The 24,540-nt window shown below is 37.0% G+C and overlaps 1 protein-coding gene across 14 annotated transcripts in view; it reads right to left on the reverse strand.

Moving 5' to 3' along the window:
* Positions 1-2,648: 2,648 nt before the first annotated feature.
* The window catches only part of SGCE (sarcoglycan epsilon), a 79,656-nt gene continuing 57,764 nt past the window's right edge, over positions 2,649-24,540 (reverse strand). For 3 of the 14 annotated variants that reach the window (XM_081531496.1, XM_081531497.1, XM_081531495.1), the window contains 7 exons: positions 22,497-22,659; positions 19,923-20,134; positions 18,967-18,993; positions 18,049-18,237; positions 6,068-6,111; positions 5,159-5,193; positions 2,649-3,160 (listed from right to left, as the gene is read on the reverse strand). In XM_081531496.1, the coding sequence (XP_081387622.1) occupies positions 3,110-3,160; positions 5,159-5,193; positions 6,068-6,111; positions 18,049-18,237; positions 18,967-18,993; positions 19,923-20,134; positions 22,497-22,659 (721 nt within the window). In that variant the 3' untranslated portion in view covers positions 2,649-3,109. Of the gene's footprint in view, positions 3,161-5,158; positions 5,194-6,067; positions 6,112-15,995; positions 18,238-18,599; positions 18,674-18,966; positions 18,994-19,922; positions 20,135-22,496; positions 22,660-24,540 lie in introns of those variants that run through there. The other 11 variants (XM_081531499.1, XM_081531502.1, XM_081531500.1 and 8 more) reach the window with 6 other exon arrangements.

The raw sequence follows: 24,540 nt of genomic DNA on the forward strand, positions 1-24,540 counted from the left end.
TCATGCTACACAGTTCACTAGAGGATCCCAGTAGGACTGAGTTATGCTTTCCAGAAGAATAGCCAGATTCAATGACACACCCTTCATTGTCTTTCTAACCTCCTCACCTTTTCTCCTTCTATACTCTGGCTTCCTGGGATTACCTCCCAAAATGAATGGCTTGTTTTGGGGAGAACCAAGCTAAGTCAGTACTTCTGTGTTGAAATTATCTATAAATTCAATCAGTTTCATTCCCAATTGGTTTATTAAAAAGGAATTATGTATTGTGTGTAAAGGATGCAAAAACAGACATTAGTCAAAACAGACAATAAACTAGTTAATTGAGGTACTAGGGAACAGATTTCTGACCCAATAAAATCCACTTTTAAGGCTGGCACTTTTCTATTTGGGCTTCTTTTATGTAAAATCCTCACCAAAAATCATGTATTCCAGGACGCAGAGACTTATAGTCTATATTTTCAATGGGAGCCCTAATTATTTCTTACGTTCATGGCCTTGTTTTGAATTATAGTATGTGTACCTACTGGCATAGGTGCTTATTTTTTTTTATCACTTTTTTTCTTCAGTGAGCCATGTTTGAACCATTGATCCACATTTATGATTGGGAATGTAGAGCAGTATTATAATGATCAGTTGGAGCTTCTGGAAAGTAGATGCTGAAAGAGAATTGCAAGTTCAAATGTTTATTGGGACCAAAGCTGTGAAAGATAAGAGGGGATGGAAGCAGAACTGGGCAAGGAAAATCTTCAACTTCAGGGAAAATCTTCAACCCAATGATGGGAATCTGACATCTCTGAAAGGAAAGGGGGTGGAGAAGAAACAGGATTGGGAAGGAGGTCATCTGACCACAACACACATCTGACAAAGTCACAGCCAACCCAATAGAAAGCTCCAAAATAAACATTTCCCACTCCATTATTTTTGCCTGGAGAATCCCATGGACAGAGGAGCCTGGTGGGTCCATGGGGTCCCAAAGAGTCAGACACGACTGAGCACGCGTGCACACACACACACACCCCAGGCGCATGTGCGCGCGCACACACACACACGCACACACACACACACACACACACACACACACACATACACACCCACCCCAGGCCCTAGGACTCAGACCATGCTCAGTCATGGCTGGAGGGCAGCTGCCCAGGAAGGCTCTGCCTTTGTTCAGAGGCCAAAGGCGGATCCTGAAGGTGCTAACAACTGGAAGCTCTCAGCTAACCACTTTCCTCGCAGCTGAATGGCAAATTCTTTCCTGAAAGAAGATCCAAGCAGCACGCCACCATGGCTGCCACGATATTAACAAACATAAACATCAATATGAAAACTACATGATAAATTACTTACGATGAACTGCAGCCTATTAATGGAACGTAAAGTGAGATGATCTAACCACGGAAACCCTTGTTGCCCATGTACAATCTTTTAAAACATGCGATTTATTAATGACATAGTAAGATTTCAATACAACATTAAGTAACATTTTGATTTTGTGAAATGTGAACAAAATACCATCCCTGCCTTTTTCTGTCCATTAGATTCTGGCGAACACTCAACCTTATGTACCCTACCCTCTTGCTAGCCATTGGAGGGATCACTGTAACACAAACTGTAGCTGATTCATGAGTGTTCAGGGCTTCCCAGGTGGTGCTAGTGGTAAAGAATCCACCTGCCAATGCAGGGGACACAGGAGATGCAGGTTCAGTCCCTGGGATGGGAAAATCCCCTGGAGAAGGAAATGGCAACCCACTCCAGCATTCTTGCCTGGAAAATCCCATGGACAGAGGAGCCTGGCAGGCTATAGTTCATATAGAGTTGTAACAGTCAGACATGATTAGTGACTAAACCACCACCACCACATCCTCTGTTAAGTCCCAGGAAGGTGTGGTTGGGAGAAGTTTCAATGTCAAGGACATGACAGAGTATGCCCCCCTAAGTGGAAGACAAGTCATTGCACACAACACTGACAAGGAATCTTTTTGGATTCTGAAATCAGACTTACATAGCATTTGTGTACCTCTGAGCAATTAATTAATAGGAACACAGAAATCTGCCCAGAGCAGATTAAGAGAAGATTTTCCAGATGGTCTAGACCATAAGGTTTCCCAGACAGCCCATGAGCTTATCTGATGGACACACTGATCTAATAGTGTCCACGATGCATGAAGCAGGCCAATATGTTATAAAGACACTCTGCTAAGCCTTGAAAGTAGTGTTACCACAGGAGATCCTGGGGTTTTGGAGCTAATTCATGTCACCATCAGCAGGTAACTGTTCTCTTCTTGAGTAACAACTCCTGGCATGCTTCTAAAACCAAGGTGATTATAGAGTCAGGGTAAGTATGCAGTCTGGGAGGCCCTTCAGGAACTGTAGATCTGAACTGTCAGATCCAAAGAACCACATTTACCCTAAAACACTCCAAGAAGTAGTACATAGAAGAACAAGCTTTACAGGCCACAACGATATTTAAGTAAATGTGTTACTCACTTGGAACACAAAAGCATGCATTTATATATTACAGGAAGTGCTTAATAAAAATCTCATTAAATAAAGACTAAATAGGTGAACCTGTTCCTAGCAATGAAAGATTCCTACTATATAAGAGGCAATCAAATAGTTTCTGAAGTAAATTTTGCCAGACATCAGGCTTCATTAATAATATTTATTTTAAAGATCACTTTTTATCGTAACAAATATAAAGTCATCAATGTTTTACAAATTGTCAAAAATGCCTTAAGTACAAAAAAAATTAGTAAAATGAATGTTATACTGTATATTATTTGGTATATACTTAATACTGTCAACATGCATACCATATGTCAGAAAAGCTCATGCATTACTGGAAGAGAGAAAAAAATAAAAGTGCTGTATTAAGATTTCCCAGGTGGCTTAAGTGGTAAAGAATCCACTTGCAGTGCAGGAGATGTGGGTTCATTTCCTGGGTTGGGAAGATTCCCTGGAGGAGGGTATGGCAACCCACTCCAGTATTCTTGCCTGGAAAATCCCGTGGACAGAGGAACCTGGTGGGCTACAGTCCATGGGGTCCCAAAGAGTTGGACACAACTGAGTGACTGAGCACTCATGCACGCAAAAGTGCTATATTGTCTGATTACAAATTCATTGCTTCGGTTAGTTTTCTTTCTTCAGGAATACCATTTACCTGCAACGTGTAAGAATGAATACGAGTGTGAGTTAGACATGGACAACTTTTAGACTTTCAGCAAAACAAATTATGGCAAGGCATAATTTTGTATCTTCTTAACATAATTATGTTGCATTATTTCTTTGCATTTGGTTTTCAACAACAACAACAAAAAGAGGAAAGTCTAAATTAGTCCTCCCCTTCCTGGAGAAGGAAAAGGCTGCCCACTCCAGTATTCTGGCCTAGAGAATTCCATGGGCTGTATAGTCCATGGGGCTGCAACGAGTCAGACACGGCTGAGTGACTTTCACTCTTGGGTCAAAGTTATAATGTTTTATATTTCTCAAAAGGTATGGTCTGAAAATTCCTCCCACAATAAACAAAAAGAATGAGTTTGACTGTGGGACATACGACTGCATCGTTTAATCATGGCTCTTTAGAAAATACCATGTGGGTAGGAAGGACAGAGAAAATGAGAGAACCTGAAGGGACATCAGAACTGCTGGCATGGGCCTGGTCTAAATGGTAGTACTACTGTCAGCTCTTCACTGCTCTATTATCTGAGCTAGCACTTAAGTCCAGGATTACAACCCCAGCAGTTAGTTCATTTCTTAAAGTTCTGATGATCTTTTAAGAGAAAACAACTAACTAAAGAAAACAAACTTCAAAATACACTCTCCAAATTGGCAAATTCCATAGAGGAAGCTCAAATAAAATATCTTGATATCCAAGAGACAAACACTGTGCTTAAATCACCTCAGTAAGGAAAACTGTGATACCAACATAAGGCTTTGAGGTACTTGCAAAAAGCAAATTATGTAAACCCTGCACAAATGTTGTTGCCTCCTTGTGATACTAAGATAACCAGGATGGAGGGACAGAAAAGTTGTTGTGCCCATGAAAATATTGACACATCCATAGCACTGAATCTACACATGTGCACACAGAATGGAATAAAATTGAGAAAGAAACTTTATTTTTTCATTCAAATGAATAGAAAGGGAATAAGGAGTGTAACGTGCCCATTTAGCTCTTCTCTCCAGGAGGCACAAGTCTATTTGGTGTTACATTTATCAGAGGAAGAAACACAACAATCTACCATAATTATAAAAGATGCTAGGGTGGTTTCTCTCCCTTTAGCATTTAGGTAATTTGGGGACTCACTGAAAACGAGAACAAGTCGAAAATAACCAAGAAGAGATGGTGCAATAATATACCCCAAATTACAGAAAAATATAAGAAAACAAGAAGGTAATAGGCTACAGTGTTAACTAAAAAGGAGATGAAAGCCTTCCTGACTCAAGCAAAATGCTTGTTTCCCAAAACCTGTTTTAGAAAAATAACTTAGAAAATTAGGCTGAACAACCTAAAATCCCCCTAGGGAAATTCATTGGCTCTTATAACACTTGCTCAGGCATAAATTGTCTTTTTATTTGGAAATGGTGCCTATTACTAAAATGTAGCAAGCTAACAAGTCTACTTGCTAAAAATGTATACAACTATTAAATAAATCTAACATCATATACTTAGGTTTCCTTATTTCCCCCAATAGGAGGGGAGAGAAGTAAAATCTAGATTGTTTACATATTCAGAAGAACAATTTACTATTTTTCTAGATATTGTCTTCCTTCATTCCTTGTCTGAAATAATTAAGAAACAGAGGAAAGACATCTTAGGAAAGATTGAAGCCTATGAGCTTAATGAGGAAGAAGTCCTAGCATCTCCAATGTAGAAATACCCTTTTAAAATTTTATCTCTTGAAAAAAAAGTCATGAAATTAGTAGTAGTAAGGACTCATTTATTTCTTTGCTCTTTAGACAACACACATTTATAGCAGTTTGTTCCTTCATCAATCACCTGAATGCTCACATGGTAGAATCACTGCATCAATATATTGAACAGTCTTGTTGAAACATGTTAACATTTAATTAAAACAAAGCCATCAAAATTGTGGGGAAAATTCGTATAAACGTTATCTCATATTTAAAATCTGATGAACAACTTCATTATACTTGCCTCAAATCTTTGAAAAGTTGTCAAACGAAAATCTCCTTAAATTCCCGAAAGCATTAATAGAGAAGATAATTTTTTGAATGAAAATATGCACAGATTTTCTATATGTGCCTAACGTTTTAACAAGACTTACTTAATAGCTTCCCCACCACAATACCACTATTCATACTCAGAATTCCACATCCAACTTACAGTTTTAAAACTTCTCTTGCTTTTCCAAAAGAGCTACAAAGGCATTACTGGTTGCTTGGCAATTAGAACTAGGAATCAACCACTAATTAGAAGACAATCATGAATAAGTTATCTACTTGGTACAGAGATGAATGAAATAATTGGCTGTGGAAAATTTTTAGGGACTCTTGAAAGAAATAAACTTAAAGAAAGCAAGTCTTAGGGAAACAGAATAGTCCAGGGAGAATTGTCCGCCATCTTGTTATTGGCCATGTTATAACAGCTTTTTAAAGTTGCATTAAAACCAGGCCAACCATTTCTCCTTTATCCCCCTGAAGCCTCAGTGATTAGTCACAATGGTTTTCTTTTGTAAGAGTCAGTTTCAAGCTGCTCACTTACTGAGACAAATCCTGGAAGCATCCAAGCTAAGAATCTTTCATACCAAGGGGAAGAATAGGGAGCTTCGCTGAGGAAGGGGACTTTATTCAGTCTTCCTTAATTAGACAGGACCTCCATGGATGCTTATGCTTTAAGATCATTTACCCTCTGTTTATCACTCTGATGCCAATCTATGCAATAATCTAAGCTATTATCCTGAGGTTCTAACTCTGATTAAATAATGACACAACTGTTTTGCCTTACTTGGTAAAGCTAAAGCTTCGTAAATTATCTACTACTAAAACAATCTTTTCATCTATTAGCTTCATTCATAAACATCAACTTATTACTTTTAGTACTCACCTGTGGTCTGCTGTTGGGGAATTTGAGTCTGATGTGGCAAGTTCCTAGAAATGATTACCATTTTTTAGTAAGATTGTTTTTATTTACACACATGTAAACAGAGAGCAGACACATTAGAATGAAAAACTTTACAGCTAGAAAGGGCCCCAGAAATCATCTAATCCAGCACAAACATGGTCCCCCAACCCTCACAAGTTTATGGATGAGGAAACCAAGGTCTGAGAAAGATGAATAATAACAATATTTGATAATATTCAAGGAGTTTCTACTACTTGTTAAACTCTATCTCACAAGAGCACAAGGAGGTAGGTATCAATATTATTTTTCCCAATTTACACATGAGGAAATAGGCTTAGAGGTCCCAGCTAGGTCCTACATAGCTAGGAAGTGGTAGACCAAGATGCGAACACAGAGACTCCTGGGCTTGTGCCTGTAACCTACACACTTTGAGATCCAGGTCTAGATCACATGTACACACTCACAGAACATCTTCAGTCACTGTGCCAAGCCCGTGCTCCTCCATCCAACTCCCAGGAAATGATACTGGCTGTCCGCCAACTAGACAAGTCAAAAGTACAGAAGTCCTCACTGACTCTCCCCCCTCATTCAGCTCCCACATCCAATCACTTGGGAACCCTTCATGAGTCTCCTTAGTCTCCTGTGAATCTATTCACATCTTCCCCATCTCTACTGCTGCCTTGGTGGAAGCCATCATCATTTCTCATTTGGATCTTTGCAACTGGTCTGAACTGTTTCCTCATTCCCATTCTTGCTTCCTTATAATTTACTGTGCACATTGCAGTCAGACGATCTTCCAAGGCACCCATCTGACTATGTCATTCAAATGAACATATTTCATTATTTCCTTATACCTACCTGTGAATTAAGTTTCAAGTTTCTTAGTGTGGTATAGAAGTCCAACCCAATATATCTACTTCCTATATGGAGCCCTCCCTGCACCGCTTGAAATGGAACCACCACCATCATGGCCTCGATTATCTCTTGCCGTCAACTAGCTTGCATTTATCCTTGCAAACGCAACCCAAAACTTGTTAGAGTGGCCTCTTGTTACTCCCATAATTTAAAGTATCCCACAAGGAATGTTAATTAAAATATTTAACTTATTACTTTTAATTTATAAAGTAACATCTCAAATACCACCTCTTCTATGCCTCTTTACTCTCCAAGCCTTCCTTCCCCAATTAGGTTACCATTCAGCATGCTTTCATACACATGCTGACTTGTCATTGTATTTCTCCTCACTTAATATTTAATTACCCCAAAGTGCCTTAACAATGAGAATGTTCCTATTTTGCATAGTACCCCTAGCAGTAAGCATACAATGTCTGAATGAACACCTACAAAAATGAAGATACTTTAAGAGATTCATGTTCACTGACACACATTCACCCACTCATTTTCATATTTTGATATGAAAACTAGTTTACAAAAATGTACAATTTAGATTCTATGTGGAAGAAATTCTAGGAGTCAATCTTGCAGCAGAGTAGGGCTTGATCTAAGCCAGGGATTTTCAAGGCTTTTTGTTTCTCTTCAGGAATGGAATTCCTTTTAATTGAAATCCTAAGCAGAACTCTTGATGTACAAAAGAGATAAATGTGAGGTTGCCTGGGTTGAAACAAGGGAGCCAGGAATGCCGCCTCCTTTGTTTTCTTTGCCTCTCCTGCTGGCCCCTAAGGCATTTTAAAGAAACCTCCGAGAAACAGAGTTTGAAAACCATTGATCTGAATCATTTCAGCCAGGCAAATATTATGCTCCAAATACAAGGACCTAAACTGGAAAACAGTACATGCTACTTAAACATTGTTTAAACTCTTAAACTAATCCATAGGAATGTTAATGACTTCAAGTAATTTTTTTTTTTAATTTCAGTTCTATTTAAAAGATATGGTTAAGGAAATAAAATCAAATTTAATTCAATTTGAAGAAGTTACTTTATAATTCATCTCAATAATCACATTCTTTTTTTTTTTTTTTTGCTATTACCTATCAGCCCTATTTATTCTTGTGAGGTCTCAGGGAGTATTTTCCTTTGTTTATTCTTTCAGTACTTCAAACAATGTATTTATAGTGCTTTTGATCACAAAAGTAAAAAGATGAATTTACAAATCACAGAAAGGACATTAAGTTATAGATTTAAAGATGGAAAAACAAACATCTTTACTACCAAAGTCAAAAATGCAATTTCATTGGCATTTGGGAAGGGGATATTTGCCCCTTCAAGGGGAAACGAGGGAGTTTTGTATTAACATCTCAGGTACAACTTTGGGTCTATTCTACATTAGAAACAAATACAATACACCTTACACACACACACACACACACACACACACACTGCCTCATTTCCTATCATCTCTAGCTCTATTTAGCCTATTAATGGATAAAATCAATACATTTTGACAAAACAGACACACCAAATAGGACAAAGAAAGTCTCTCAAATACCCTAGATAAAGATAACCAAACTCAACAATCAAGCTGTGAATGAAGTAGCTGCCCCCACTCCCACCCCACTCACTGGTCAGCCCACTTACCCTTCTGTGGAACACAGTTTTAAAACCAAAGATCAGAGTCAATCTATGCCCTGTAATTTCTTCTCTAGCCATCGTTTTTTCCCCCTTCTTCTGCTACAACTTTCTAAATAGAAATGGGCTTGGTTAGGTTTGAAGAGAACTGGTTAGAGGAGAAAGTGCCACACACAAATAAGCAAAAAATTCAGAGAAGTATGAGCAATTGTGTGTGCTACATTGGTTTAGAGATTTCAAAGTATCTGCAGTGTGTGTTCCAATTGGTTAACGATGTACATATGCTCCTTGCAACTTCAGCGGAAACTTACATGAGTTGCAGATATATAAGCACAGTGTGTACAAAAAAGGTGCTCAACAAAAAATTTGTGGAGATTCAACATCCTCTGTCTCCAAGGTGTATACACATAACTGATTTTGTGGCTGTCCAAACTTGTGGCTACTTGTGCACCTGTGAGTGTTAATATACCTATGATGGGAATATTCGAAGTACATATTTCATTTAAAGGCTGAAGGGAGGTACCTCATAAGAGTGCTGCTTCAGGCGTACTGAAAAAATGCCCACTATTGACTCTGCTATAGCTGAGCAGAGACTGCAGTAAGAAAGTGGAAACGGTTTCATCTTTGGTGAAAGCAGGCTGCTAAAGGCAATTAGACAGGAGAGTGGGGTCTGACTTCAAATAGAAGTCCTATAATCCTTCAAAGAAAGGACCTTTATAAAGTCATAAGACTATTTAGAATAATTAAGTTATTAAAGGACTAACAGATTATTATGGGTGAACTGAATTATGCAGAGAAAAGATTTACAAAAACTGTAATTCTCTGAATTATTAGCATTAATTATTTTCTATTTTTACTACCATTAATTACAGGCATTTAAATAGAAAATTATGTAAATTAGCTATTGCACAAACTCTATCCTTTAAGATAGCAAAGGTAATAACTTGCAAATTAACAAATAAGTGATTTGGGGGGGAGTACACAATCATTTATTATTTGTATAACCATTTTATGGTAATTTGATGTTCTTGGATACCGTGTATAGTTATTCTATGAGTAAGGTTGATGATTATCAATTCATTATATTCCCACTTGCTTGAAGACTCAGAGCAAAGAAAGGTTAAGTGATTTCTACAAAAGCCACAGAATCTGTGTTGAAAACAAACGACATTAGTTTAGTTATGGGGAACACAAAACACCTCTTGTGAATTAGTATGGATTCATTTAACAATACGAAATAGTAACATCTTTTGGGGATTTCCCAACTATCAACAAAAACTGGTATTACCAAACCTCAAATTTTCTACAAATTCTTTTCTACAGAAATGCTGATTTGGGTCCTATGACTACTTTTACTAAGGAATCAAGCCATTATTTGGCTCAAAGAAGAAAGGAAGGACACAAAGAAATTGGAAACATCACCACAATTTTAAATTTCAAGATCTAATTTTAGTAAAAATCAATGTAGAATATACATGCAACATAAAGAAGAAAGGAGATATTCGTTTATTTTAGGTTTTTCCCTCATACTTTTATAAAGCCAAAAGCAAGTCTACCACAACTTTAAAATGGAGTCCAAAATCACTAGAACCAAAATCCATCAGAGACATATACTTATCGCTTTTAGTGTATCCTTGCTGAATTTTCTAAAAAGTCAACGGCTCTGACATATCCTTGGCTGCTTGACACTTCTTGTCAACAAGGAATTACTATCTTCATCTCCAGAAAGTCTCTTCAACTGATAACTTTTATTGAAATCTAACTTTTTATTTATGGAATTTTACCATGAAGTTGGTTCTCACTATTACCCAAGGGAAGACAGATGGAAAAATACTTTAGGTAAAAGCAAAATGATTAGTTACTAAATATCTATAATTAGAAGACTTAATTCTACTTTTATACTGTTAATTTGTAAAAGATTAAACACAACCTACTTCCTGTTTTGAGGGAGACCCAGTCACCCTGGATTAAGTGTTATGTTTAGCATAATGAATAAGGAAAATTTTGGTATAGACAAGTAAAATCTTCCTGGAAAATGTTTGGGTACCTTCCTTTATCATTCCTTACATAAACTCCTCATTGAAGATGCCTCCCATGCAGGAAAAATCAACTGATATTGATGTTGGTATAAGAAAAGGATAATGAGGAGGCAGATCTACCCCCAAAAAAGACCACGATACATTATAAATTTAAGAGTAAATCATTTTTTAGAAATTTGAATATCGGGGAGCCTCCGGTCAATGCTTTCCATAAAATTGCAAAGTGAATACAATTTCCTGGGTGGTTTTTATCCTTTCAAGTTTACCATTTCTCTGTCCCATTAAGACATCATTTTCTAGTCATCACTCACCTCTCACTTCTCCACACTATGCCCTTCAGCAATTTAAGGGAGTGTGAAAGCATAGAGGCTGATGGGCATAATAAACTCACGAAGCCCAATGCTCTAGCCTGCCACATTTTCTTTCGCACACACCCCTCAAGGGGAATTAGGAGAAACTGTTCCCCCTCCCAACACCCCCAGCAGAAATACCAGAAAACCTGAATCCTAAAATGGAAGCTCTTTAAATATTTAAAAGCTGGGATTCCCAATTTTATTTTTCCTGCTCCACCATAATACACCCTAAAAGCAGGGCCCTGGGATCTGTATCGTTAAAGCCTCACAGGGGAGTGTGGCCTGAAACTTGGTTTGGGAATAACCAGGCTAGATTATCTCTCAATAGTCCTTTTAGGACCTAAAACTCTACGCCTTGGAATTTGACTTTCTTAATTTAAATTATTGTGTGTTAGTTGCTCAGTCATGTCTGACTCTTTGTGATCCCCATAGACTATAGCCTGCCAGGCTCTTTTGTCCATGGGTTTCCCAGGCAAGAATACTGGAGTGGGTTGCCATTCCCTTCTCCAGGGAATCGTGCTGACCTAGGGATCAAAACCAGGTCTCCTGCATTTCAGGCAGATTCTTTATCATTTGAGTCACCAGGGAAGCTCATAATTTAAATTAATATAAAAGCTTATGTTTGAGATACATCATGTGTGCTAAGTCATGTCAGTTGTGTTTGACTCTTAGCAACCCTGTGGACTGTATGTAGCCTGCCAGGCTCCTCTGTCCATGGAATTCTCCAAGCGAGAATACTGGAGTGGGTTGCCATGCCCTCCTCCAGGGGATCTTCCTGACCCAAGGATCAAACCCACGTCTCTTACGTCTCCTGCATTGGCAGGCAGGTTCTTCACACATCAGTTAAAACTATATTATATTTTTGATATTATGTCTTTGGTAAGAAACATAACATCTAAACACAACAATGATTCTTTGGGCAAAGAGAATTTACTTTTATTTTTTTAAGATTTTTTTTTTTTTTTTTGATGTGCACAATTTTTAAAGTCTTTATTGAATTTGCCACAACACTGCTTCTGTTTTATGCTTGGTTGTTTGGCCAAGAGGCATGTGGGCTCTTAGCTTCCCAACGAGGGATCAAACCTGCACCCCCGCACTGGAAGGGGGAGTCTTAACCATGGACCACCAGGGAAGTCCCTAAAGCAAACGGACTTTTAAGAATTACTTGAGGGTGTGCTTTCTAGCAATAAATTGTAATAAGTCAGGGAACTGCTTTTAGTGGAAAAAATTCTTCCTATTAACGGTCACATATTCACTAGCTACAAAGATAAGCAATTAAGCAGAAATGTAAGAAGTCTGACTACACTTCAGGATGGGGGACATTTTACAGAAGACCTGGCTAGTGCTCCTCAAGACTGTCAAGATCATGAGAAACAAGAAAGGTCTAAGACACTGCCTAGAGCAGAAGAGACTAAAGAGATATGCCGATTGTTGTGTCCTACACAGAATTTTGGAGAAGAAAAAGCTCACTGAGGGAAAAACTAGTGAAATCTGGGGGGGCGGGGGGGGAGGCGGGGAAGCAGTCTGAAGTGTGGTTAATAGTAAAGCAGAAACGTTGGTTTCTTGGGCTTCCCAGTTGGTGCTAGTGGTAAAGAATCTGCCTGCCAATGCAGGATACATAGGAGATGCAGGTTCAATTTATGGGTCAGAAAGATGCCCTGGAGGAGGGCATGACAACCCACTCCAGTATTCTTGCCTGGAGAATTCTGTGGACAGAGGAGCCTGGTGGGCTACAAAGAAGTGCAAAGAGGTGGACATGACTGAGGAGACACAGCATGCACGCGATGTTGGTTTCTTAGTTGTAACAAATGTATTACGGGGCAGTAAGATGTTAACTTATGCCAGAAAATTTGGAAAACTCAGCAGTGGCCACAGGACTGGAAAAGGTCAGTTTTCATTCCAATCCCAAAGAAAGGCAATGCCAAAGAATGCTCAAACTACTGCACAATTGCACTCATCTCACATGCTAGCAAAGTAATGTTCAAAATTCTCCGAGCCAGGCTTCAGCAATACGTGAACCGTGAACTTCCAGATGTTCAAGCTGGTTTTAGGAAAGGCAGAGGAACCAGAGATCAAATTGTCAACATCTGATGGATCATCGAAAAAGCAAGAGAGTTCCAGAAAAACATCTATTTCTGCTTTATTGACTATGCCAAAGCCTTTGACTGTGTGGATCAAAATAAACTGTGGAAAATTCTTCAAGAGATGGGAATACCAGACCACCTGGCCTGTCTATTGAGAAACCTGTATGCGGGTCAGGAAGCAACAGTTAGAATTGGACATGGAACAACAGACAGATTCCAAATATGAAAAGGAGTACGTCAAGGCTGTATATTGTCACCCTGCTTATTTAACTTATATGCAGAGTACATCATGAGAAACGCTGGGCTGGAGGAAGCACAAGCTGGAATCAAGATTGCCAGGAGAAGTATCAATAACCTCAGATATGCAGATGACACCACTCTTATGGCAGAAAGTGAAGAAGACCTAAATAGCCTCTTGATGAAAGTGAAAGAGGAGTGTGAAAAAGTTGGCTTAAAGCTTAACATTCAGAACACTAAGATCATGGCATCCGGTCCCATCATTTCATGCCAAATAGATGGCGAACAGTGGAAACAGTGGCTGACTTTATTTTTCTGGGCTCCAAAATCACTGCAGATGGTGACTGCAGCCATGAAATTAAAAGACGCTTACTCCTTGGAAAGAAAGTTATGATCAACCTAGACAGCATATTAAAAAGCAGAGACATTACTTTGTCAACAAAGGCCCGTCTAGTTAAGGCAATGGTTTTTCCAGTGGTCATGTATGGATGTGAGAGTTGGATGGTGAAGAAAGATGAGCACTGAAGAACTGATGCTTTTGAACTGTGGTGTTGGAGAAGACTCTTGAGAGTCCCTTGAACTGCAAGGAGATCCAATCAGTCCATCTTAAAGGAGATCAGTCCTGGGTGTTCATTGGAAGGCCTGATGTTGAAGCTGAAACTCCAATACTTTGGCCACCTTTGTGAAAAGCTGACTTATTGGAAAAGACCCTGATGCTGGGAAGAATTGGGGGCAGGAGGAGAAGGGGACGACAGAGGATGAGATGGCTGGATGGCATCACCGACTTGATGGACATGAGTTTGGGTAAACTCTGGGAGTTGGTGATGGACAGGGAGGCCTGGCATGCTGTGATTCATGGGGTCGTAAAGAGTCGGACGCGACTGAGCAACTGAACTGAACTGAAGATGTTAACAATGGGAGATCTGTGGTGGGGTATCTCTGTGAACTCTGTATTATCTTTGCAACTTTTCTGTACCTTTTAAATCATTCCAGAATTAAAGTTTATTAAACAATAAAGACATTGGGGATTCCTAGGTGGTGCAAGTCATAAAGAGTCTGCCTGCCATTGCATGAGAACAAGAGATGTGGGTTTGATCCCTGGGTTGGGAAGATCCCCTGCAGAAGGAAATGGCAAACCAGTCCAGTATTTCTTGCCTGGAAAATTCCAGGAACAGAGGAGTATGGTGGGCTACAGCCCATGGGGTTGCAAAAGAGTCAGACACAGCTAAGCACACACATACAAACAATAAAAACATTAGCAAATATCAAACAAATTTGCTTTATATTTCTATACATGTAATAATTTTAAGCCTGTCTGTGCTGTCTCTCTAATCTGAAAAGGAGAAGAAACAGAAAATAACTTCCTTTTTAGCAAGTCCCCTGTCTTCGGACCTGCTCCAGTTACCCTTTCTACTATCTGTTCAATCACTTTGCCTGTAGCCTGAATCAGAAATCCTAGAGGTCAATGATCACAGTATCTATCACTGACTTGATATCAAGACTGGTAAATAATCTAATCCTGGTTTTGACCTAATTTAAAGTCTCTTAACCATATCTCAATTTTATTATCTGCAAATGATTAAACATTTTTTACTATCTAATTTAAGGGGCCAGTCTGGAGTCATATGGAGCATTCTACCAAAAACAAGGTTGTGTAATTGATATATACCTGTGGCAGCCTCCCATTACACAGTGTTCTCTAGACCGCACTGTTACAAGGTTCGCTATACATCAGATTGACTTGTTTAAAAGACCCAAACAGGTTTCTATGCAGCTCTGAAGAAAAGCTTTGAATGTTCTTGAGCCTTGCTTAGAAGTCAACATAAATTTGCAACCCTATCTTATGCCTAAATATTTCTGATGTCAAATCTGAAGAATAAACACAAAATGATGTCGCTATCCACATTATGAACAATAAATTCAGTACAGTTAGTATGCCTACGTGAAGATGAAACTCACGCCCTTTTAGAATGAGTTTAATGAATACCAGGCGGCACTATCCAAGGATATATATCCCTGGTTATCAAGTTCTGTAATGCCTCATCAAACATAATATCTCATTTTAACACTGAGATTTCAGTTTGATCCCAGTGACCAAAATATTTATCTGTGTGTGTACCTAAGCTGAAACAAACCTTCAAAAACAGGTTAGGAGCAAAAGCTGGATTCACGTAAAGGACAATTGTGATGAACCTGATACAATAAATTCCCTATTTTCTGGCATGGTTGGAAAATGAGGTTAATCACATATTCTGGCTTATAGAGAGTTACCATAGAGACCATGCACATATTATCCATTTCCAAGAATAAAAGAAAGATAATATACACTCAACACTGAAACTACATCGAATGTAATTTAATTTTCCTCTGATGAGTCAGACGCACTTGATGATCTTTCAGTGCCTCAGAATAATCATTGTGAACATCATCAATTATCTATGTACCCTATTTATATAGAAGTGCTAGTTAATGGACTTTTTCCATTAGCAGAAATCCGAATAATATAAAGGTTTTCTGGACTTAAAAATACATGTATGGTCAAATTGTTGCAAGTTCAATAAAATAATCTATTGCATTTGCAAATAGAGAGATCTGATAAACATAATGACAGTCTCGATGGGGTTATGGAAGGACCAGGAAGATGCATTTAGTTATAAACTAGATAGAAAATTTTATTTTGCTTGGGTATTAGCAACATTGCCAAATCCTAATCACAGAGAATCAAAATAAAGCTTAAGGAGTTATCCTTATTCTAAACATATATAATTAGAAAGCACATCTAAAAAAATGACCCAGCCTTTTATCCTCCCTTAAAGTTTTACTGACTTATTGTGAAATCATATTCAATTTCCCCTACTCATTATAATGAATATTCTTCTCTTCTAAAATTTGAAAGCATTGTTATTTTGTCAGTAGATGATTCCCAACTTCGTTCCTTAGATAGTTACCTCTTTTGACCTTTTCCCGTGGATTCACAGGGCATATCAACACACTAAAGGCTCTGAGAACTCCCCCAGCTTAAACCAAAAAACAAAAAGTCCTGTTTCCCAAATTTATTTGATTGTTTCTTTTTTGCAGATATATATCAACCTTTGAATGTGAGAAATGGAAACTTTAAAGAATTCTTCAATTCTTTTCAGTTTGAAAATGAATGATACAGCTGTTCATAATTTTCATCTAAGAAAGACAGGAGAGATTACAAAATTGTGAACTATGACAATATTCTTGAATACTGTAAAATTCAACATTCTTGAATTTCCTAATTTTTCTCAACGGTTTCTAATAATCCTGGCAAAGAGATTTCACAGTGACCCCACTAACCATTTGAGGACATAAAAATCCATCAGTTCCATTCAGTACAACTCGATTTTGTGAAACTTTAATATTTATATCCTTGATAGAATATTGTTTCCAAAACTCAAACTTTTAAATATATGCCATTTTCCCTACTGCTAATAGATTGAATCAGTTACTCGCACCCACCCACACACACACACATACACACCAATACATACCTTGGCCTATTCAACATTAACTGCACACTGCTAGCGGACTTCAGGAAAATACTCATAATACTCTTAAGAGCTTCATGCTCTGCTGACTGAGCTAGCAAGGCACACTTTCATAATACTTTTAGATGGTCAAAGTCTTTTGGACAAATTTATAGTCTGTCTATACTACTCATATTAATCACTATTCTAATTACTGTTTAATCTTCAAATTACCACATGTCATTTACATGGCTGTAAAACAAGCATTTGCAAAGTAAAAATGTACCCAATATGCTGTCCAAATAAATCTCTAATCAGTAAGAGGTTACCTTTATATCATATCCTAACATTTATGTAGTATCTCCGTATGTACGTATGTCTGTGTGTTGGGGGTGGGAGGGATAGATATATTTATTCTATTTACAAAAGTCAACTGAAAAAGAGAAGACTCTCAAAAGCAAACTGTGACTTCCTTAGGGAAACTGAATTTAACCCATTTTAACATATGTTTAAAAAAGTAAGAGTCATGTTCTTTGAAATAAATGACACTTCCACCTACAATTTCTTTACACTAAAACGGAGTTTCTAGACATATAATGGGTTCTCAGGAACAACTGGGCAATCTCCTCAACTAATTTCCTCTACACCTACCCCTTACAAAGGCCTCCTCCAAGCTTTCTGACCACACTCCTTCTAGCACAACAGAGAAGGTCTGTACTAATAGAGTGTCTTTACAGCCAAAATTGGAACTACTCATTTTGATATATAAGCAAATCATTAAAAAAAAAAAAAACCTTAAATACCCTGAGGCAAAAAATTTAGATTAAATAGCTCTCTGGTAATAACATTAAAAAACAGGTGAACAGAACCAAATAATTCTAATAATAATAGCTTTAAAAAATGATCAATTTGCTATGCTTTAGGATATGCCTCTCTTTTCACAATTAACTCATCTTTGAGCAAGCATATGTGAGTTCATTTGTTGTGCTAACATTAAGGTGAATGTCATCTTGTTTAGATTAGTGAGGGGAAAAAAAATATTTTCTCAAAGTAATTTTATGTATTTGCCGTGGCATTAGGATCTACACTATCAGTGTTCTTTGGCTACTTTTCTTCTCCAGTTATAAACAAACAAATAAACAAATGCAACCATAATGTAGAGCTCTGGTCTTGAAAGACATTAAGCAGACACATTCATGCATTAATAATGATGGTTCCAAGTGGACACTTACTGCTGCGTTTGCATCAACGGCATATTGGTGCTCTCATAATTGTCTGTGTGTAGAGGGGGTATGATTTCCCCAGTCACAGGGTGAAATACAGGAAGTGTGGACAGGGGCCATGCTATCTCTCTATTCTTGGACATGTCACGAAGCTCTTTGGTAGATTTCTGAATAGCACTATGATGAACCAGCTGGATGCTAGGTCAAAAAGAAATAAAACAACACAGATTTAAAATCACATATTAGTTCCAGATTATCAGTTTGAAAAAGTTACAAAATCTTTTTTTTTTTTTTAAATAAGAAGACATTATTGTACTTTGGGCATTCTATAAGTTATTTCAGAAAAAGATAAGTTTCACATACTTTTAACATAACAAAACTGAAAATTAGAAACTAACTTTTAAATAAACGTTATTTCTCGTTAAACTAAGCTATAAAGCACTGTGTTAATATTACAGCCCTAGGTAGCAAACTACTATTCTATTTAATCTCTATGATTAAGATAAAACTACCATAGCTTTTATACTGTTGCTTCTGATGGGGCATTTATACATACTCACATAAGTTTCATTTTATGGTAGGTTATTACTGTAGATTCAGGAATACGTGTATGAAAGGTCTTTTCATCTGTTCTCTGGTTTATAGAAATGCAGATTGGGAAATCACATAATATAAATGGCAAGTTAATATTCTGAATCTGAAATATTTTAGGTTTAATTTTTACCTATATAATCTTAGTTTTCACACCCTTTTTATTCTCTACCCCTCCTAAATTTCTCTATTTAGAAAGCAGCTTTCACATTTATGAAATAAACTATGAAAGATGATGAATGAAAAAAAAGCATGACATACATGTATGGCGCACGATGAGCAACTGAGACATGAAAAAGAAATGACAAAGAAAATAACAGGAAAGAAGACACTTACTCTGGTGTTTGCATGTTTCTCTTTTCCCTAGAAACAAAACAAAATTTATGAATTAAATAATAGCATTGAAATTTGGAACATTAAGACTATATGCTCATGGATCTCGCATGAGGTGGAAATGCTGACATTGTTACTATTAAATGCAACCAGGCAGCATTTGCCACCAGGTTTATGACATTACTTGGATGAGTACACATACAGAAATGGAATACTGATGAGAAACACAGAAAAAAAATGGCAAAAAATGGAGATTAAGAATCAAGCTCTTGGAAATAAATTCTATGACATAATGAAATCAGGCTACATGAAAAAATGGAAGAATTTGTTACTTGCTGCTTTATTAATATTTTATCATTTGCTTTGTCACCCTGACTTTCAGATAATCTCGGGAGATTATTTTAATTGACACAGATGTCCTGAAAGCACTAACTATTCATGAAATGAAGACTCATTGCTCAAATTATCATTTTATTTTCATTAATTTACTCCTAAGTTTATATATATCTACATATGTACTTTTAAACATTTAGGTTGTACTGCCCTGCTTGACATCCAGAAAAATTGCAAGAAGAAATCTGACCATCATTTCTGATCAAACTGAGACTGAGACAATTTATTTAAAGTGCAATTACCATGTCAATAGGTTCCGCAGTCTCTGCTTACACAGGACAGCTTATATAACCAAAATACCTAGCCTCAATTATCCTTGGGACTGTTTGGCAGTATGAGTTTACATTTAGCCTTAATCATTTTTGAATATAATAATTATAACCTTTAGTTTCACTAGACTCAACACTATTTTAATTCATTTGAAAGGAATAAAGTACTGTATTTGACTTGAGCATAATTTCATTTATAAGGTGTTTTATGAACTAAATGAAACTTGGGTTTTAATGGAATCTTATATAATATCTTAGAAGTTCTATAATTTTTTATTAGTGTTTTAAAGTACTCACACTCCTTCCCGTCGGCAGCACATGATATAAGCAAGTATTAGAAAAAGGACCAATGCTACTGCCGAGGGCACAGCCAGTGTAATTAGGAAATCCGTGTAATAGTCTCTGCTTTTCAAAGAATCAGAAGGGGGTTTGTACTCTCCACCATCAGGCAAAATCCCTTCTCCACGAATCACTTCCTGATAGGTGGACACTTGCTTTGTTTTATCAACCTGATACAAAAGAAGATAATTACACATGAAATTAATAGTTGCAAATATTATGACAGCTTAAGATCTAGACATACCAAGACAGACTAATTTCTAAAAAGCAACCTTTCCTGATTACTTTATCACCTTGAACTTGCAATTATTTATGGAACCTAGGAAGAAGTAATGAATGAAAGTAACAAGTTAAAAGGTTATATTGGCCTTTCTAGGTCTTTCCTACCACATATATACATACATATATACGTACACAAAAAATGTGTACACATGTATGATTGTTCTTTTTCACTTTACTTCCCCCAAAGCAAAAATCCTCCACGTGACTATGCATACTTTTTGTTTCCTAGTGACAAATCTCAAGTGCAAATGTCAACAAACCATCAAGTGACTGATAAACAGTATGTAGGTATGGTTTCTAAGGTTAGTGAAAGGGAGAAAAAAAAGAAAGGGAGAGAGACAGTTTCTAAATGCCTACAACTTTGATCCTCTGCTACCCAGCAGAAAGAAGTCATTTTTAGGAAAAATACACTATTTGCCTTAAAAATAGTTTAAGGAACATTCAATGCTATCGCTTCATTAAATTCTATCCCAGGCTCAAAAAATGTACAACACTTGTACTATATTAATTTACCTCCACATTAACTGAATTGCTTTCACTGAGCTGCATTTAATTATGCTAAGGGTTTTATGGAAGGACACAATAAAATAGCCATGTGAAATTTGTTACTACATTTGTTCCCTGCCTTAAAAAACGCTGGGGAGAATTATCTGCCGCATTTTTCAGTATCCTCGCCCTTAAACACCACTTGAAGAATTTTGCTAACGATACAGTGCTAGTAAAAACTTTTATCTTCTTCCAAGAAACTGGTGCTCTTCCTCCTTTAAGAATGAGAACTAAATAACAAATTAACTTTCTTATTTTACCAGGGACATTAGGAGGCTTATTGTCAAAGCTGACCTTAGGGCTTTCTGTTTTGATTAAGTGCAGGTCCTGATTTTCCAGTTCTTTTATATCTGCTCTATTATGCTTATTATCTGACTCTTATTCAAGCATCCTGAAATCTTCTGTGGTAAGATGTAACTTATACATACAAACATGCGAAAGAAAAAAAACAAAAATTCCCAACCTTTCTTTTTCTGCAGTCTCAACCACAGAAAATGCAGTCTTCAAAGCATGTCATTTTCAAACCTTTAGAAATTAGATACTTTTCCTAAACCTGAATAGTGTACAGCTCAAGCACAGGTAAAATGGCATCACCAGGGCTCTCCGTCTACTGCTCTAGTAAGAGGCATCTATTTAAGTTACGACCGCAGCCACTCCATCTTTTGTGCTCTTCTATGATTAGCACATGGCCAAAACATTGAGCTTTGTAAATTCAACATTCATCGAATAGAACACATAAACCACACAGCATCCGGATACTTTGACTGAATTTGAGAAAACAGAGAAAGTTTTCCTAAGGCACATGTGACGTGGAAAGAGGACTCTGGGGCGTAGGGCCACGGGTGCTAAGCGCTTCAGTGTGAGCAGGGTGTTCTCCCGTCCTGGATCTGGGACAGGCGCCTGCAGCTGGTTTTCTAAGACATCAAGTGACAGTTGTGTTTATGTGTCAATAACTTTGTCCAAATGTCAACTTTAAACTTAGACCTAACTCACCACCAATCATTAAGAGTGGACTGAAGTTAAATCTAAAGGTCACTAAAGAAGTAAACCAACATTCCTAACTTCCAGAAAGGAGAATCAAAAATATAATAGAAATTATATGTACCATATCATATGTATCTGACATACATATGAAATCTTACTCATATGTTCCTAACTCTTTGAAAAGTTCCTGAGTCTTTAAAAAGTGATTTGGAAAAAAATTAATACTTAAGGGGCTCTGGGTAAGATTCTAACTTTCCTCTTTTTTTCCCTTTATTCCTTGGTCTTTCCTGACAATGAGTTTCCAGGACACCGAATCATAGCACAATTCTGCTTTATTTTCAGATTTATCATTGCACTCCAGTCTCGCCTTCCAAGGTGGGACAAGGCAGGATATTTGAGGCTTCCTGCCCATGTTACACTGACTCCAAAACTTGACTTAGTAGCCACCTGGATGTCCGGAGGATCATTCAGACCACCTGCCAAGCTAATCCGGCCCCAACAACTAATCAAGAGTAGACTGAGTACGGAAGTGGAGGTACAATTTCTTAAATGGATGCACTGTCAACGGTCTCACTAAATCCTTAAAAGTCAAGGGAAGTCAACTGCAGTTAACAAAGTAAACCCAGGATTTGTTCCTGAAAGCAGTTCAGGTTTTAGTCAAATGCTATTTTCGGCCACATCACTTCTAGTTACAGTTGCAAAAACAAAATCAAAACTCACCAATGAAATTTTGCACCAGTCAATGTAAAATTGAGTACGGAATTTTTTATCACATGTTATTACAGGCTCCATTTCTTGACTGCATCTCAATTGATTCTGTGGATTTTCAACTTCTCGTAAACAAGAAGAAAATGGGACGTCGGCACCAACCATGACATAAACGCTGCAAAAATGTGAAACTCTCAGGTTATCCTTTAAGAAAATTGGAAACACTGAAATAAATCTACCCTGAAAGCAGGATTTATCCTTTTGAATTGAGGGATTATCTAGAATCATCCCTAAGGTAGGGGCCTGGGCTTTAAAAGCAGTGATTCATGTAGGGGCTTCTTTTCATTCTTTCCTTTATTCAACCAATATTTACTGAGTGCTTTGGTGTACAGACACTCTCTTGACTCGGTTCCTTTCTAAAATTTTTTCACCCTATATCATATTTTGATTAGATTTGATAGACTCCATTCGAAATATTCTTAAATTGTTTAAATAATATTATCACTAAGATAATTATCAGTAATAATTCTTCATCGAATTTCATTTTAATAAGACTGTGATATTACATCCTGAGGTGTGGAACTGCAGGCAGATCTAGTCTTTCTAACAGTTCTATCTTTGAGGCTTTTCTACTGCACAGACCCCCTACTGTTAGGTTCCTCAATACAATGTCTCTAAATTTTTATCTAAGAAGCTAACGTAAGAGAAAAACTACTGTTTGGTAAACACAAATTAGGCAAACAAAATTTATTTTCTTGATATGTATCTTGGCAACTAGATTTGCCAATTTAACTGACCAATAAGAGTTTCACAATAAAAGAGACGACAGAGATAACAGTGTTTAAGTAATCTTGGAGCAGCTTGAGCAGCTAGGAATTTCAAAGGTCTTTTCAAAAGAAAAGGGAAAACCAGAAAATTACTCTAAATAAATTTTATTTCTTTTCTTAATGACACTGCTATAATTACTTGTAAAATGGAATAAACCCGTCAAAATTCCTGCCATCTTTTTTACAGAAATTGACAAACTGATCCTAAAATTCATATGACAATTCAAGTGACGCACACACACAAAATTCTTGAAAAAGAAGAACACAGTTGGAAGACTCACAATTACCATTTTCAAAACTTACTACAAAGCAATAGCAATAAAGAGAGTGTGGCTCTATAATAAGGCTTGGCATGTAGATCAATGGACTAGAATTCAGAGTCCAAAAATAAAATCTTTAGCAAATTGATTTTGTCACAGGTGCCAAGACAATTCAATGAGGGAAAGAACAGTCTTTACAATGGTACTTTAGAACAACTGGATATCCACATGCAAAAGCAAGAAACTGGACCCCTACCTCACACCATATAAAAACCTGACTCAAAAAAAAAAAAATCAAAAACTTAATGTAAGGGCCAAAACAATTAAGCCCTGAGAAGAAAGCAGGAACAAATTTTAATGACCTTGGATTAGGCAGTAGTTTTTAGTTAAAATTGCATTTTATCAAAATTTAAAACTTTGTGCTTCAAAGGGCATCATCAAAAAAGTGAAAAGGCAACCCACAAAATGAAAGAAAATATTTACAAATCATACATCTAATAAGGGACTTACACCTACAACATATGGAAGACTCTAACAACTCCATAACAAAACGACAAATAACCCAATTTTAAAATGACAAAGGATCTCAATATATATGTCTCCAAAGAAGATATACAAATGTCCAATAAGTGCATGAAAAAATGTTCAACATCATTATCATCAGCAAAATAGACATCAAAACCACAATGAGATAGCACTTTACAGCCATTAGAATGGCTATGATGAAAAATACAGACACTAGGAAGTGCTGCCCAGGATGTAGAGAAATTAGAATTCTCCTACTCTACTGGTGGGAATGTAAAATGGTGCAACCACTTTGGAAAACACCCTGGAAGTTCCTCAAAAGATTAAATACAGAGTGACTATATGATGTAGCCATTTCATTCCTAAGTACATACTCTAAGAGAAATTTAAATACATCTATCAAAAATCTTGTACATAAAAGTTCATAGCAACATTCTTTGTAAT

Source organism: Giraffa tippelskirchi, chromosome 10 (assembly GCF_054371585.1).
Source record: "Giraffa tippelskirchi isolate mGirTip1 chromosome 10, T2T-mGirTip1v1.2.pri, whole genome shotgun sequence".
In the NCBI taxonomy this organism is placed as follows: domain Eukaryota; kingdom Metazoa; phylum Chordata; class Mammalia; order Artiodactyla; family Giraffidae; genus Giraffa; species Giraffa tippelskirchi.